The sequence below is a fragment of the Myxine glutinosa genome, chromosome 10 (genome assembly GCF_964187855.1).
Source record: "Myxine glutinosa chromosome 10, kmMyxGlut1.1, whole genome shotgun sequence".
In the NCBI taxonomy this organism is placed as follows: Eukaryota; Metazoa; Chordata; class Myxini; order Myxiniformes; family Myxinidae; genus Myxine; species Myxine glutinosa.
The window spans coordinates 135,293,286-135,310,338 of NC_136270.1; the positions used below are offsets into that span (position 1 = coordinate 135,293,286).

A 17,053-nucleotide genomic window follows, 5' to 3' on the forward strand; every position below is an offset into this window, starting at 1 on the left:
ATTCGAAAAGGCCATTTGGCCCATCATACCTGTGCTCCCATTCTTGAATGAGCAATCGCAAATGGGGTAAGTCAGGCTCACAAGATGTGTAAATATGTGATAAAGCTAGTATCCCACTCTTTATTAGGCTCCCAAAATCTATGCTTGCTGCCCATCACTCTTTTACTCTTCTTTTGTCTCATTTCTGGAACCTCCTTCCCGAGGCTCTTCAATCCCACACTCTAACCTCCAAGGCTTCAAGTTGGCGTTGCATGACCATCTTATGTTATCCCCCATCCTTGCTCGTGATGTTGTCTACCCCCCATTAACCCTACCTAACACTACCCTCATACATGCAGGTTTCCTCCCTTTTTCTCCTCTTTCCCTTGCTTGTTACATCCAACTACTTCCTAAATCTTTACGTATCCGGTTGCTCCTTGTTTCTCCCATCCATGTACAGTATACCATACTTTATTCTATTCTTCTATTTCACTTACTAACACCAGCCTCCTCTGAAGGTCTCACTAACACTCAACAGTTCCATGCTCCATGCATCCAACATGTAAGGAACTTGTGCTCTTCTTCTCCTTATTATTCTTCCTTTTTACTCATGTGTTCCATAATCCACATACTTTCAAACATCTGCCCCTTTTTCTCTCATACAATCCTTTGCTGTGTCTTCTTTTCCTTTCACTTGATCCAATCGCAAAGCCACATCACCCCTCCTGACTCACGCATAGACCTCGCCATCACCCATCACCCCTCCTGACTCACACATAGTCCTTGCCATCACCCCCCGTGATGCACACATAGTGCTCACCATCACCAGTCACTCCTCCTGACTCACACATAGTCCTTACCATCACCCCTCCTGACTCACACATAGTCCTTGCCATCACCCCTCCTGACTCACACATAGTCCTTGCCATCACCCGTCACCCCTCCTGACTCACATGTAGTCCTTGCCATCACCTGTCACCTCTCCTGACTCACACATAATCCTCGCCATCACCCCTCCAGATTCACACATAGTCCTTGCCATCACCCGTCACTCCTCCCGACTCACACATAGTCCTCGCCATCACCCCTCCTCTCTCACATGTAGTCCTCGCCATCACCCCTCCTGACTCACACATAGTCCTTGCCATCACCCATCACCCCTCCTGACTCACACAGAGTCCTTGCCATCACCCCTCCTGATGCGTACATAGTCCTTGCAATCACCCCCCCTGATGCACACATAGTCCTCGCCATCACCAGTCACCCCTCCTGACTCACACATAGTCCTTGCCATAACCGCTCCTGACTCACACATAGTCCGTGTCATCACCCGTCACCCCTCCTGACTCACACATAGTCCTTGCCATCACCCGTCATCCCTCCTGACTCACACATAGTCCTCGCCATCACCCCTCCTCTCTCACATGTAGTCCTCGCCATCACCCCTCCTGACTCACACATAGTCCTTGCCATCACCCCTCCTGACGCACACATAGTCCTCACCAACACCAGTCACCCCTCCTGACTCACACATAGTCCTTGCCATCACCCCTCCTGACTCACACATAGTCCTCACCATCACCCCTCCTCTCTCACATGTAGTCCTCGCCATCACCCCTCCTGACTCGCACATAGTCCTCGCCATCACCCATCACCCCTCCTGACTCACACATAGTCCTCGCCATCACCCCTCCTGACTCACACATAGTCCTCGCCATCACCCCTCCTGACTCACACATAGTCCTCGCCATCACCCATCACCCCTCCTGACTCACACACAGTCCTTGCCATCACTCCTCCAGACTCACACATAGTCCCTGCCATCACCTGTCACCCCTCCTGACTCACACATTGTCCTCACCATCACCCGTCACCCCTCCTGACTCACACATAGTCCTCGCCATCACCCCTCCTGACTCACATGTAGTCCTCGTCATCACCCGTCAGCTCTTCTAACTCACACGAAGTCCTCGCCAACTGCATATATTTTGTTGGAGCAAAGGAGGATGAAGGATTAATGATGATTGGATAAAGGACTAACACCTGATCACATCAGTGAGCTTACTTCAATCAACGTTATATTGGTTCCATCCATTGTTCCTTCTCAGATGGGCCACTTCCTCCATTTTGAAAAGTTGCAAATGATCACTCCTATCCATAAGAAAGGTTCCCAAAGTAATCCCCTAAACTAAAGGCCTGCACCAGCCTTCTCCAAATCATAAGCCATCTTTTGTAGATGTCCAAGGAATATCCACCAATAATCTCACCTTGTTCTCTGTGGCATGCTTTTCCTTTTCTACTTTGGCCAAAGTGATTTCCAGATCATCAATGTCCTTCTTTAACTCTGAGCATTCATCCTCAAGCTTTCGTTTCTTTGACATGAGATCAGAGTTCATTTCCTCTTCATCCTCCAAGCGCTCAGTGAACTCCTTGACTTGGGCCTCAAGATGCAGCTTGGCTTTAATCAACAGGTCACATCTCTCTTCTGTATCAGCTATTGTGTCTTGTTCCTGGACGAAAACAGAAAGTGGACATGAAAGACAATGAATGAGTGAAAAGTTCAATGTTGTGGTGTGAATGAGACAGGACATGCTTGAGACAGCTCAGGAAAACTTACAGCCTGAAGTTGCATCTGTAGATCATTCTTTTCTTGAATTAATGTTACTTGCTTTTCTTCCAATTCCTTCCGTGTTTTTTCCGACTTTGCGTACAACACTTTTAGTTTTTCAAACTCTTCCTTCATGTTCTGCATCTCCTTCTCACTCTCCGCACTCTTTAGCAGGGGTTTAATCTTGAAATAGAGCTTCATCCATGACCAGTTTTTAACTCCCATGAATGCTCTGATGTTCCATTGAATCACCAACAAAGCATCCCTGCAAGAAGAGCATCACTGGAATGTTATAGTGTTATGTGTACACACGAGGAGTCAAATAGATCACTATTACATATTGTACAAGTGCATACAAGGGCAATTATAACGCTTAATAACCAATAATTGGGTGAGAATTTAATTAGAAACTTCTAATCAGATCTGAGGTTGTTCATAATTGCAGTTCTGGAAGAGTTTGTGTCAATTCGAGGAAATGGGGCTTAGAAATTTGAACGATGGATGACAACAGATGTATAATGGAAAAGCTGAGCGATCACAACATTCCTTTACAATTACAACATACAAGCAAGGAGGAATGAGGCTTCATGATCAAGAAAGAATCACGTTAGAGAAAAGGAAGTTGATCAGTAAGGTGGGCAGTAAGATGTTCCCACTCTCGTGTGTAACCTCCGTGAGTGGAGTCATCAGAAAAGAGATAGAGAGGATTTTCCAGAGAGTCGGAGAGATCATTGATGAAGACCAGAAAAAGCACAGGGCCCAGAACACTGCCTTGGGGAACTCCAGCCAGAACAGGCAGGGGAGATGAGAGAATTACATTCAGGGCCACACGTTGACTACGACCAGAGAGGAAGTCCGCAAGCCAAGCGTGGAGATTTCCATGGATACCATAGGAGGAGAGTTTGGTGTGCAGAGCGGGATGCCAGACCGTATCAAAGGCACGTGATATGTCAAGGGAGACAGCTCTGATTTCCTGTTTGGCATTGAGGACCTCCATCCATTGTTGAGAAAGCAGAAGGAGCATGTCCAGAGTCGAGTGACCTGGTCTGAAACCAAATTGATGATCGGAGATCAAGCCATTGGAGAAGAGGAATGATTTGATGTCAGAAGCGATGATTTATTCCATGACCTTGCTGCTTATTGGGAGCAGGCTGATTGGTCTGAAGTTGCAAGGATCTGTTTTTGCACATTTTTTGTGTAAAGCGGTAATGTTTGCTGATTTCCAAGCAGATGGCAGATGACCTTGAGCAAAAGAGAGGGTGAATAGAACAGAGAGAGGGTGAGATATAGCGGCAGAGCAGGATTTTCGGACCCGTGGGCTGATGCCGTCTGGTCCAGTTGCAGAATCAGAGTCGAGGTTTGACAGAAACTTTTCCACCTTGTCAGGAGAGAAGGACACAGAGTCCAGGAGCAGCTGGGTATGACTGGGTACGGTGGGTACAGAGAGGGATGGGTTCGGGACACAATATTTTGAGGCAAACACAAACATGAGGCAATCGGCTTTTTCACGTGCAGTGTCAGCTGTGTAGCCGTTTGAGGCAAGGGAGGGAATGGAAGGGGAACAAACACCAGAAACAGATTTGACCAGACACCACCAGGATTTGGAGGAGGGAGACAGGTTTGAGAGTTCAGTCTTGAGAGTAGAGATATATTGTTTCCTGGCTCTCCTGGGGGTGGACATACACTTGTTCCGAGCTTTGTAAAAAGAACTGAGATTGCCTTCAGTTGGATTAGCCTTCCAAGAGGGGAAGGCAAGTTGCTTCATGGCAACTGCCTCACCACAAGCTTCAGTGTACCATGGACCGGAGGAAGGGTATGACAGCTGACGACGAGATGGGATAAATCTGTGCATGAGAGAGAGCGGTTTACTTTGGAAGAATTCCCAGGAAGAGTTGATGTCAGAGGCAGTAGAGATGGGACACCAGTCCAGATGATTGATGGCTGCTTGAAGACCGTGCCAGTCGGCCTGAGTGAAATGCCAGACTCGTCGACGCTGAGGAGGCTCTCTGAGAATGGCCAGAGAGATGTCCACTTTAACAAGCAAATTATCAGAAGAACCGATTGGAGCAGAAGAAGAGCAGCAGACATTTCCAGGGAAGTTCATCATCACCAAGTCGAGAAGGGAAGATACTCCGTTGACTGAAATCCGGGTCGAGGAATTGACAGATTGTGTCAGTCCTAGTGAGTCGCAGAAGTCCTTTGCTGAGATGCCATTGTTGGTGTGAGAGGTACCCACACCCAGCCAGCTGGCACGATGACAGTTGAAGTCACCACATATGAGGAAGAGAGAGTTGGGATGAGTGGATAGAAGTTGATCCATGTTGTCAGACAGCGAGATGTAAATGGAGTCATCACTGTTTGGTGGACGGTACAACACACATATGAACAAAAGGTGGGAGCGGAGAGGAAGCCGTAGCCAGAGGTACTCCTGAGGGTGTGGTGGAGAGAGGGCAGTGCAAGGAGAGTGCGGAAGAGAGTTTTTGATAAAGATAGCCACCCCACCACCAGGACGAGGCTCAGGTCTATCATACCGGAGGAGGGAGTAACCAGAAAGAGATATTAAGGAATCAGAGACATCTTGAAGGAGGAAAGTTTCTGTTAAGCTGATTACGTCTGATTTGTCTGATGCAACCTGAATGGAGAGATCAATCAGGTTTGAGCGAAGGTCCTGGATGTTTGAAGTCCATACCGTTAAGGAAGAGGGAGGTGGAGCATCGGCTGCTCTGCTGAAAAAAATTCTGCTGCATTGAAGGTTCCCAAGAGCACAGTGGCCTCCATAGTTCTTAAATGGAAGAAGTTTGGAACAACGAGGACTCTTCCTAGAGCTGGCCGCCCGGCCAAACTGAGCAATCGAGGGAGAAGGGCCTTGGTAAGAGAGGTGACCAAGAACCCGATGGTCACTCTGGCTGAGCTCCAGAGATCCTGTGTGGAGATGGGAGAAACTTCCAGAAGGGCAACCATCACTGCAACAGTGCAACACTCCACCGGTCTGGGCTTTATGGCAGAGTGGCCAGACGGAAGCCTCTCCTCAGTGAAAGACACATGAAAGCCCACAGAATCTTGTTTCTCACAGTCTGAGAGTCCTTTAGGTACTTTTTTGCAAACTCCAAGCGGGTCTCGACACAATCCTGTCTCTGAGCTCTGCAGGCAGTTCCTTCGACCTCATGGCTTGGTTTTTGCTCTGATATGAATTGTCAGCTGTGAGACCTTATATAGACAGGTGTGTGCCTTTCCAAATCATGTCCAATCAATTGAATTTACCACAGGTGGACTCCAATCAAGGTGTAGGAACATCTCAAAGATGATCAAGAGAAATGGGAGGCACCTGAGCTAAATTTCAAGTGTCACAGCAAAGGGTATGAATACTTATGTAAATGTGATATTTCAGTTTTTTCTTTTTAATAAATTTACAAAACTTTCTAAAATCCTGTTTTCTCTTTGTCATTATGGGGTATTGAGTGTAGATTGATGAGGGAAAAATGAATTTAAACGATTTCAGCATAAGGCTGCAACATAACAAAATGTGAAAAAAGTGAAGGGGTCTGAATACTTTCTGAATGCACTGTATGTGATGGAGAGAAGAGGAAGTGGGGAGGAGGCAGCTTTGAGGAGGAGGGGGGAGGGGGAGAATTGGAGAAAGATAGTAGGGGGGGGGGAGATTAGAAGGGGAGGGTGGGGGGGGGGAGTTTTGAAGGGAGGGGTAAGGAGGGACTTTTTAAGGGGAGGGGCGAGTGGGGAGATTTAGAGGGGAGGGGCGAGGGGGGAGTTTAGGAGGGGAGGTGTGACGGGGGAGTTTAGAAAGTGGATGATTAATGACAAATGAACATTTATTACAAACTGGGTTTATTGTGATGTTCAAGACAGAGATCCGTTTGAAAACGATAGAGGAGGGGTGGAATGAAGGTGAGTTTAGAGAATGTAGAAAGGAATGACTATAAGAGATTGCTTTTTTTTTTTTTTTAATGGAATGATTTGATGAGGAAATAGAAAAAAGCCTTTTAAATCGGAAGAAAAACAGCATGTTGTAATAAACCACTGAATAAAACACTGCAGGGGAAAGTTTAAACATATTTAAACAAAACCGTGAAAAACAATCTGGGAAAAGTCCCTGAAGTGAGGGCGTGGATCAGAGAAAGGAGAAAAGGTTAAATGAGGTGGAGGAAACTAGAATTGGAAAGATGAGTTTCGGCTGGAGATGGAAGGAAGAGGTGGGAGAAAAGGAGATAAAGGGGGCGGGGCGAGACAACAAGCATGTGTCCGCGAGGAGAGAAGGAAATAATATAAAACGTTAGACAAAGGGTGGATGTTCGGGGAAGTTAGGGGGAGAAGAGAAAATCTAAGAAATAAGCAATACAGCGAAGGAAAGAACTTAAATTCACAAAACACCGATGGGGGGAGGGAAGCCTCAAGTTACCAGGCCGCACATGCAGTGCGAACAGAAAACGATTAATTATACACAAGTTTGCACGAATTACAAACCAACACTAACTGGAAACACACAGTAACACATACACAATAAAATAATGAGTGGAAATTTGACAAAGACGTGAATGGGAAAATACGAAAACTTTGATGCCGTGCAGAGGTCGAAGTCGCTTCCTCGCTCGAGGGACCGGAAGCAGAAGTCAAAATATATGTAAGTATAATATATATAAGCGGAAGTGGAAGTATATATAAAATATATATAAGTGCAAGTATATATATATATATATATATATATATATATATATATATATATATATATATATATATATATATATATATATATATATATATATATATATATATATATATATATATATATATATATATATATATATATATATATACATATATATATATATATCATATATATATATATATATATATATATATACATATATATATATATATACATATATATATATATATATATATATATATATATATATATATATATATATATATATATATATATATATATATATATATATATATATATATATATATATATATCAAGTTAACAATATCCATCATATGAACGAACCCTTCTGAAAGAAAATGTTAGGAAAATGTTATTATGACAACACCTTGAAGACGTTTAAAATTTTGGTTTACAAGATCTATCGGCTTCCAGAAGAGTGAGTAGACAGCGTAAAACTGGAAGGAATGGCAGTTCCCCCACCCCCTCTTCCCCTGCCCTCTCCCTCCCACAGATCTCCCAATGTCCCTGTTCTCTACCGTTGTGCCTGTGTGCTTCCCTCTCTCTCCCCATCTTGTCTCCCGCTCCCTTTATTACATGTTTTATGTGTCCGTTTATGTTTTTTGTGATTAATGTTAGCTCTTACAGGAGCCTCGATCTTGTATACAAAAAAAATTAAAATAAAAGTAGGGCCACATTGGACATAAGCGAGGGAATGAAGTAATGGGATAAGAGGAGAGGACAGGAGGGAGGAAAAAGCAGCCTGCAATTAGAGAGTGTTGTTAGGAGCGGTTAATGGGGGTATAAAGCATGGGTAGGGATAGGGAATGACATGAGTTGGTGATCCATTGTCTGCTTGAGGTTCTAGAGGGAAGATTGGACCATATTAGGAAGGTGGTTCCACAGACAGGTGAAAAGAGGAACAAAAGAGTTGAGGTGAGCATTAATCCAGAATTTTGTGATTTCAACTCGGTAGGGGTTACTGAAAAAGCACGTGCATCGTTCCCAAACTAACTGGGAGAGGGTTGGAGGGCCGATAGAGAAGAAGATGGTAGGAAATTCGAGGACAACCAACATATGGAGACATTTGTAGCCATTTATATCACAATAATTACTACATGATAGATAGGATAAATTGAAATAGCTTTAATGTTATTTCTTACTTCCTCTCAATGATCTTCTGAAATTCCACCCTCATCAGCTTTCCCCGGGCCTGGGACTGAATCAAGGTAAGGATCTTTGACAAGCGCATATCTCTCATCTCCTCTAGGTGCCCCAACAAACCAGCCTTGAAGAACACCTGTGTGTGATAACAACACCAAGGTGGCATTAAGATTTCCAGGTGAACAACAGAAATCATTATTTTCATCACAGAGATGTTATCCTCCAAGAACAACAATAAAAAGACCTTGGTATGTCCAAACTTGTACTGAGAGTGATCGACATCCAGGGAGCCGAGAAGTTTCTCTGAGGCCTTCCTGCTGTCCACAAACTTGTCCTCGGGAATGGCTCCTGGGTTCAAGATGCGGTATCTGTACAAAATGCAATTCCCAAAAAGGCCTCAAATACCAGGCAACTCACGATCAATCGCTACACACGTATTGATCGAACATTATTGCGCGATGACCAATGGAGTGCGTGTTGAGTTCGGTACTTTAGGCCTTACACTGAGATATTTTGGGGTAGACCTCACATTTTTCAGCACATTTGGGTTGTTCTTCTCAGAACATTTCCCCAACCATTGAAGCCATTGTTGTACAATCGCACCACGTTTACTTGTCTACAGTTAGAAATCCAGTTAGGCCGGCTGTTTCCAGTGGTTCCCTACAATTTTTATTTCATCTTTCCTCCTGAAAAGAATGAATCATGTTTTGTTTTTTGTGAAACTAAAATGAACATTTCTTTCAACTCCTTAAGGCACATTTTGCTTTCTCCAAGATGTCCCATTCCCCCATTGTATCCGCCACTGAAAGTGGACGGAGGTTATGTTTCACCCCTGTCTGCTTGTGTCTTGGTTTGTCTGCCTGTGAAGAGGATATCTCAAAAAGTTACAGACAGATCCGGACGAAACTTGGTGGACGAGTTGGATTGATGCCAAGAACAAGGCAATTACATTTTGGTTCAGGTCGGGATGCAGATCCGGCCTTATCAGTGGGATTCAAAAGCTAAATTGTTCAGCTCATGCTCTCTACCGAGTATGGATCTAGTTTTGTGATGTTATTAGTTTACGGTTTCTTGGTGTTTTCCGCTTTTCATGTTGGTGTTTTCCGTTCTAAGTCTGGTCAGTTCAAACAGTTACTGCGCCTTTCCATTTAGTTCCGTTCCATTCTGCTCTAGCTCTTCCTCAATTATGTATACAAAAAAGAAGCAAGTTATCTCAAACCTCTGTTTGAAATCCGCGTAGAATATACGGTTGGGGAAACCTTTTCTGCAGATGCGGATTCCCTCCAGGACGCCATTGCAACGGAGCTGGTGTAGAACGAGAAAAGCATCCATGGCACCTGTTGCAATTCGCAGAAGAGGTGTTTTGGAGTGAAATGACGTTCGATGAGATCGCATCCTCAACTGATGAGCTGCTGCTAAATGTGGTCGGTGTTGCACAATTGAGTGTTTTTGTTTTGTGACTGACCTGGGGTTTTGGTTTCATTCGGAATGATGCAGCGAACGAAGTGAGGAGAAGTCGATCTCAAGGTTGACATCAGCTTGTTCAGGTTTTCCTGCGGTAGGTGTAAAGTGCAGGATGATTGGCAAAAGGAAGAGTTAGAATGCGTGTACGAGCCAGCTCAGAAGTTTCGGTGATTTCGGAATATGAGTTTCAGGAATGTTCTGTGCTTTGTAAAAGTGTTCGGAGTCTTCATTTACCCTGTGCATTGAAGATACCGTCTGGAAGGAAGCACCCTTCTTTTTCCTCTTCTCTCCGGCTTTTGGTTCTGCACAAATAGGAGCCATTAGGAATTGTACAACTTCTTTCAAATCAAAGTCATTTGTAGCCTTGATAGCTCTGAGAAATTGATATAAAGAGGCTGGTAATGCAGTAAATATAAGAACTTGTGAGAGTATTATCAAAGGAAATGTGGCAATTTCTGTTTCGCTACAAGAGTGAGGCTCGTGGAAGAGCGAGGACACCATTACGGATCGCCGAGAGGAAGCTCTTGCATAGACAGTCAACCCTCGTTAATCCGACCCCGTTTAATCCGGAAATCTCGCTATCCGACCAAAACATCCAGGAACAGATTTCCGCCATTCATTTTATCCCTCGAATCCGCAAAATCGTTTATCCGACATTGGGTGCTGGGAACAAAGTAGTGCGGATTAACGGGGGGTTGACTGTATATATATATATATATATATATATATATCTATATATATATCTATCTATATATATAAAACACAGTTTGTGTGTGTGTGTGTGTGTGTGTGTGTGTGTGTGTAATGTTACCGATAGACTCCTAAACGGAGAGGCTTACGTGCTTGATATTTGGCATAGACATGGCCATTGAGCGTGGGACGAACATGGCCGAACTCAAAATATTTGACGATCCATATTTTTTATTCATATTTACCTCAGCGCATTTCAGCGCACGGAATCAACGGAATCAGAGCAGGTGGGCGCTGATTCGCTCAGAGCGATCACGTGATGACGCTATGACGCTATGACGCTATGACGCTATGAACGATATGACGCTATGACGCTATGAAAAAAAATATCGCTCGCTTTGCCAAGGGGCTCGCTCCCCCCCCCCCCCGTTCCCCTCCCCTCCCCCTCCCCTCCCCCGCCCGGCAATGCCGGGTACTTCTGCTAGTATATATATACTGTATATATATATTCCATGATTCTATGAGAGCGAGGTAAGGATTTTCTTCTTAGTAGAAGTTGCTTCATTAAAATGTATTGCAATGTATTCCTTGTATCATGTCGATTAATGTTATGCTTATGGTGTTATGTTTTAGATGCACCAGGTCGATTGCATTAAAGCCTCCCTTCTTCCTTGAGAGGTTTTCTGGCTCCGTTTTTACAACAGTTGGGATTACAGATAGAGATGCATTGTGGGAGTTCTCTTGGTTATGGTAATGGTCTGGTACACAGCAGATTGCTTTAGGCATGTTTTCAAAGAGTAACTGTAAACCAAGATGGTGGATCAACCCCCTCACCCCTAGAATTTCTTGTTATAAACATTTCGTTACATCATTGAAGAATCAATGGCATCCATTCATCCACGTAAGATGGTGGATCTGCAGCAAAGTAAGGATGAAGTGTCCTCTCCATTTGATTTTGGCTTTGTACTGGTGTGTGTCTGTATGTACGTATGTACGTAGGTATGTAGGTATGTAGGTATGTATGTATGTATGTATGTATGTAGGTATGTATGTACGTATGTGTGTATGTACGTGTGTATGTATGTACGTGTGTATGTATGTGCGTATGTATGTATGTATGTATGTTGTATGTGTGTATGTATGTATGTGTGCATGTATGTGCGTATGTATGTATGTATGTATGTTGTATGTGTGTATGTATGTATGTATGTATGTATGACTGTATGTATGTATGTATGGTATGTACATATGTATGTATGTATGTATGTATGTTGTATGTATGTATGTATGTACATATTTATGTGTGCATGTGTGTATGTATGTTGTATGTGTGTATGTATGTATGTATGTATGTACGTGTGTATGTATGTGCGTATGTATGTATGTATGTATGTATGTTGTATGTGTGTATGTATGTATGTATGTTGTATGTGTGTATGTATGTATGTATGTATGTACATATTTATGTGTGCATGTGTGTATGTATGTTGTATGTGTGTATGTATGTATGTATGTATGTACGTGTGTATGTATGTGCGTATGTATGTATGTATGTTGTATGTGTGTATGTATGTATGTACGTGTGTATGTATGTGCGTATGTATGTATGTATGTATGTTGTATGTGTGTATGTATGTATGTATGTTGTATGTGTGTATGTATGTATGTATGTATGTATGTACATATTTATGTGTGCATGTGTGTATGTATGTTGTATGTGTGTATGTATGTATGTATGTATGTACGTGTGTATGTATGTGCGTATGTATGTATGTATGTTGTATGTGTGGATGTATGTATGTATGTATGTATGTGTGGATGTATGTATGTATGTATGTATGTGTGCATATATGTATGTACATATGTATGTGTGCATGTATGTATGTATGTTGTATGTGTGTATGTATGTACGTGTGTCTGTATGTGCGTATGTATGTATGTATGTATGTACGTGTGTCTGTATGTGCATATGTATGTTGTATGTGTGTATGTATGTATGTATGTATGCATGTATGTATGTGTGCATGTATGTATGTATGTATGTATGTACGTGTGTCTGTATGTGTGTATGTATGTATGTATGTACGTGTGTCTATGTATGTATGTATGTTGTATGTGTGTATGTATGTATGCATGTATGTATGTGTGCATGTATGTATGTATGTATGTACGTGTGTCTGTATGTGTGTATGTATGTATGTATGTATGTACGTGTGTCTGTATGTATGTCTGTATGTATGTATGTTGTATGTGTGTATGTATGTATGTATGTATGTATGTGTGCATGTATGTATGTGTGTCTGTATGTGCGTATGTATGTATGTATGTGTGTTGTATGTATGTTGTATGTATGTATGTATGTATGTGTGCATGTATGTATGGACATGTGCATGTATGAGTGCATGTGTGTATTGGCTGCATAGTCTGGGCGTGTTTTGGGGGCTCACTTTTGCCCAATATCTGAGCCCCCCTCTCGACCCTGTAGGCTCAATCTATAGGAAAGATGGATGTCCCTACATCTGGAGCCTTTCTGGGTGTAGGAGCTGCCGGAAGGTGCTTGTTTAAAGGGATCACCATCTGACTAATAGAGCTCCACTCCACCATAACTTTTCTGTCGGGGTTTGGCTCCCTTAGCCTAGGACTCACCAGAGCCTGACTCCCTTAGCCTCAGATGACTCACCAGAGCCTGACTCCCTTAGCCTCAGATGACTCACCAGAGCCTGACTCCCTTAGCCTCAGATGACTCACCAGAGCCTGACTCCCTTAGCCTTGGACTCACCAGAGCCTGACTCTCTTAGCCTTGGACTCACCAGAGCCTGACTCCCTTAGCCTCAGATGACTCACCATAGCCTGACTCCCTTAGCCTCAGATGACTCACCAGAGCCTGACTCACAAGGCAGTGAGTGCTATTTAACCCATAGCTGGGACCTGGATGATGCGACGCCAGGACATATCCATACGCTGGTGGGCCTGCACGTCACATCTCTGGGGGCCGAGGCTCCTCCGAGGTCCCCTGTAGATTAGTCTAGGTCTGCAAGGTGCCTTGTTACCGTTTGCCACCACGAGGAGGCACTACAGGAGTCTTGGTGATACAGAGGCTGCGTGTACTGGCAGGAGAGACTTATGCACTGGGCCCTCTCTTCGCTGTATGCTATCCAGCGGCAATGGATCGAGACCATTGCGCTAGACGCATGTCATCACCCTGTGGCAAACCACCATTGAGGAATAGGTCCATTATTTCAGGTATTTCAGATCTTTCCTTGAGTAATATGATATTTACGAACAAATGCCTAACCTTCTAATTCTCTTTGAGATTATGGATGAACAAAGAGAGGTCTAAACATCATAATCCAGTAGAATAAAACTGCAATAATAACCGGGGTCATTTTCCTATTTTTGCGACAACCGTAGAATGCGAGCTCCATGAGGATGTACAAATTCACAACGTAGAAAAAAGGGAGTAGACAAATAGGAAATGCATGAGCACAAAGAACTTGATGCTGCAGCTACCAGAGTATTAAAAAAGCCACTTCCTGCATCGTTGGCATCACTCACCCATGTCCGCACTAATATACGATTCAAAGATAGCACCCAAGATTTTTACGGAGGCCTTCTGGAAGAGACCCACGACCGTCTCGTTCAGAGGGTCTTTATTCTTCGTGAGCCAGCCGCCAATGTTGTAGGGCACCTGCTCGAGGAGGTACAGGAATTTAAAAAACACGCACAACCATGTTAGACCAGGTATGTTTCCCAACACAACCGAACACAACACCTTAAGCGTTGGGTGCGGTTATTGTGCATAGTCTGTGTTGCACCACCTTCCGTCAAGGTGTGTATTATTTTGTCAGAGGTGAATTTAGACATTTTTAAAGGGGGCACGGGATGGAAAAAGGTACCACAACGCTCCTCTGTCCCTCATGCCTGATTACCGATAATATTTGGAGGGTTTGGTGGAATGTCTGCTACTCCATAATAGAAAATCTTCCCTTTTATGGTGTCATGGCTCATAATGTTATGAAGGAATAGCTTACGGCTCCCGCGTAGTGCAAAAGCTCGAAGTGTGCCTCGTATTTCTTCTTCTTGTCAATCTTTGGTTTCTGGAAGTTTTGAGACTTCCCAAGGTGGTTATCATACAGTTTGGTTTTGAAGCTCATGTCTGAGGCCTTTGGAAACATACATTCCTCCTCCAAGATGGACATTATGCCCATTGGCTGAAAAACAAGACAAAGGTGGTTTGGGTTATCTAGACATTTACCTGTATTGTTTAAATAAAGTATATAACCTCCAAAGACATCTGCAACAAGCACCTAAAATGACACTGTCGTGGTAACAAATTGCTCACCTTCTCAATGAGGTCGATGCAGGCCTGCAAGTCCAGGCCAAAGTCAATGAACACCCAATCGATTCCCTCCTTCTTGTACTCTTCTTGCTCCAGCACAAACATGTGATGGTTGAAAAACTGTTGCAGTTTCTCGTTGGTGAAGTTGATGCAGAGCTGTTCAAAGCTGTTGTACTGAGGAAGAGAATTTCAGGATAGTTCCCCAAAATGGAAAACACAAGGCAAAGGCATTTTGGAAGGTTTGTGGCAACGCTCGACAATGACTCTTCAACTGGACCGGACAACATCGGCTCACGTGTGTTAAAAACCTGCGCTGCTGCTCTTGCACTCGCTCTCTCTGCCCTTTTCACCCTGCCATTTCCCGAGGTCATCTTCCATTTGCTTGGAAATCAGACAACTTCACAGCATTAGATAAAAGGTGCACAACTGAATCCCTCAACTACAGACCAATTAGCTTATTTCAATCATTAGCAAGGTCATGAAATCCATCATGCAGATTATAGGAAGTCATTCATTTTCTCCAACAACCAAATCTCAGATCATCAATTCGGATTCAGACATGTTCACTCCACCTTGGATGTGCTTCTTCTACTCTTCCAACAATGTATGGAGACCCTCGATGTCAGACATGGGATCAGGGTCATCTTTCTGGACATACAGTGTCTTCAGAAGGTGGGGGGGGGGGGGGGGGGGGCGACGACAACAATGTCAACACCCCTTAACTTTTTCACATTTTGTTAGGTTACAGCCTGAATTTGAAATTGATTAAATTGAGGTTTTTTGTCACTGATCTACGCATAACAGCCCATAATGTCAGTGGATTTTTTGTTTTTAGAATTTTTTTACACACAAATTTTACACAAGTATTCAACCCCCTGAGGTAATACTCCGTAGAAGCGCCTTTGGCAGCAATTGCAGCTCCGAGCCTTCTTGGGTTTTTCTGTATGAGCTTTGCACATCTTGATTTGGGGAGTTTCTCCCATTCTTCCTTGCAGATTTGCTCAAGCTCTGTCAAGTTGGACGTGGAGCTTCCGTGAACAGTAATCTTCAAGTCTTTCCACAGATTCTCCATGGGATTCAAGTCTGGGCTTTGGCTGGGCCTCTCAAGGACTTTCACTTTCTTGGTCTGAAGCCATTCCAGTGTTGCTTTGACTGTATGCTTGGGGTCATTGTCCTGCTTGAACGTAAATAAATCTTTGCCACAGTCTCAGGTCTTTTGTACTCTGAAGCAGGTTCTCTTCAAGGATTTGCCTGTATTTGGCTCAATTCATTGTTCCCTCTATTCTTACAAGTCTCCCAGTCCTTGCTGCTGAAAAGCATTCCCATAGAATGATGCTGCCACCACCATGCTTCATGGAAGGGATGGTGTTAGACTGGCGATAAGCTATGCTTGGTTTCCTCCAGACACCGCTTTGCTTTCTGGCCAATTAGTTCAATCTTCGTCTCTTCAGACCACATAATATTTCCCTCATGCTCTCAGAGTCTTTCACATGACTTTTGCAAACTCCAGGTGTGCCATCATGTGCCTTTTACTGAGGAGTGGCTTCCGTTTGACCACTCTCCCATAAATCAAAGATTTGTGAAATGCTGCAGAGACTGTTGTCCTTCTGCAACAAGTTCTCCGATCTCAGCCAAGGAACTTTGTAGTTCTGTCAGAGTGGTGTTTGGGTTTTTGGTCACCTCCCTGAACAAGGTCCTTCTTTCCCAGTTACTCAGTTCGATCGGATGGCCAGCTCTACAAGGAGTCTGTGTAGTTCCATATCCTTTCCATTTCCTAATTATGGAGCTCACTGTGCTCTTGGGAACTTTCAACATTCTTGAAATTTTTTTATACCCTTCCCCAAATCTATACCTCACAATTATATCTTCGAGTTTTAGGAACAGTTCCTTGGACTTCATGGAAGAGTTTCTGCTCTGACATGAACTGTCAACTGTGGGACCTTGTATAGAAAGGTGCGTTTCTTTCTAAATTATGTCCAATCAAATAAATTGGCCACAGGTGGACTCCAATCAAGTTGTAGACACATCTCAAGGATGATCAAATGAAATTGGATGCACCTGAGCTCAATTTGGAGTGTCATAGCAAAGGGGTTGAACACTTATTGACTTCAGCTTTTTCTTTTAAAGT

At 43.5% G+C, this 17,053-nt stretch overlaps 1 protein-coding gene across 2 annotated transcripts in view; it reads right to left on the bottom strand.

Moving 5' to 3' along the window:
• The window catches only part of LOC137433742 (myosin-7), an 82,284-nt gene that overhangs the window by 25,272 nt on the left and 39,959 nt on the right, over window positions 1–17,053 (bottom strand). For both annotated transcript variants that reach the window (XM_068126017.2, XM_068126016.2), the window contains exons 16-25: window positions 14,929–15,099; window positions 14,618–14,797; window positions 14,142–14,274; window positions 10,131–10,198; window positions 9,898–9,985; window positions 9,652–9,769; window positions 8,677–8,800; window positions 8,432–8,568; window positions 2,597–2,852; window positions 2,247–2,489 (exon numbers count right to left, since the gene is read on the bottom strand). In XM_068126017.2, coding sequence (XP_067982118.2) covers window positions 2,247–2,489; window positions 2,597–2,852; window positions 8,432–8,568; window positions 8,677–8,800; window positions 9,652–9,769; window positions 9,898–9,985; window positions 10,131–10,198; window positions 14,142–14,274; window positions 14,618–14,797; window positions 14,929–15,099 — 1,518 coding nt within the window. The remainder of the gene's footprint in view (window positions 1–2,246; window positions 2,490–2,596; window positions 2,853–8,431; window positions 8,569–8,676; window positions 8,801–9,651; window positions 9,770–9,897; window positions 9,986–10,130; window positions 10,199–14,141; window positions 14,275–14,617; window positions 14,798–14,928; window positions 15,100–17,053) is intronic.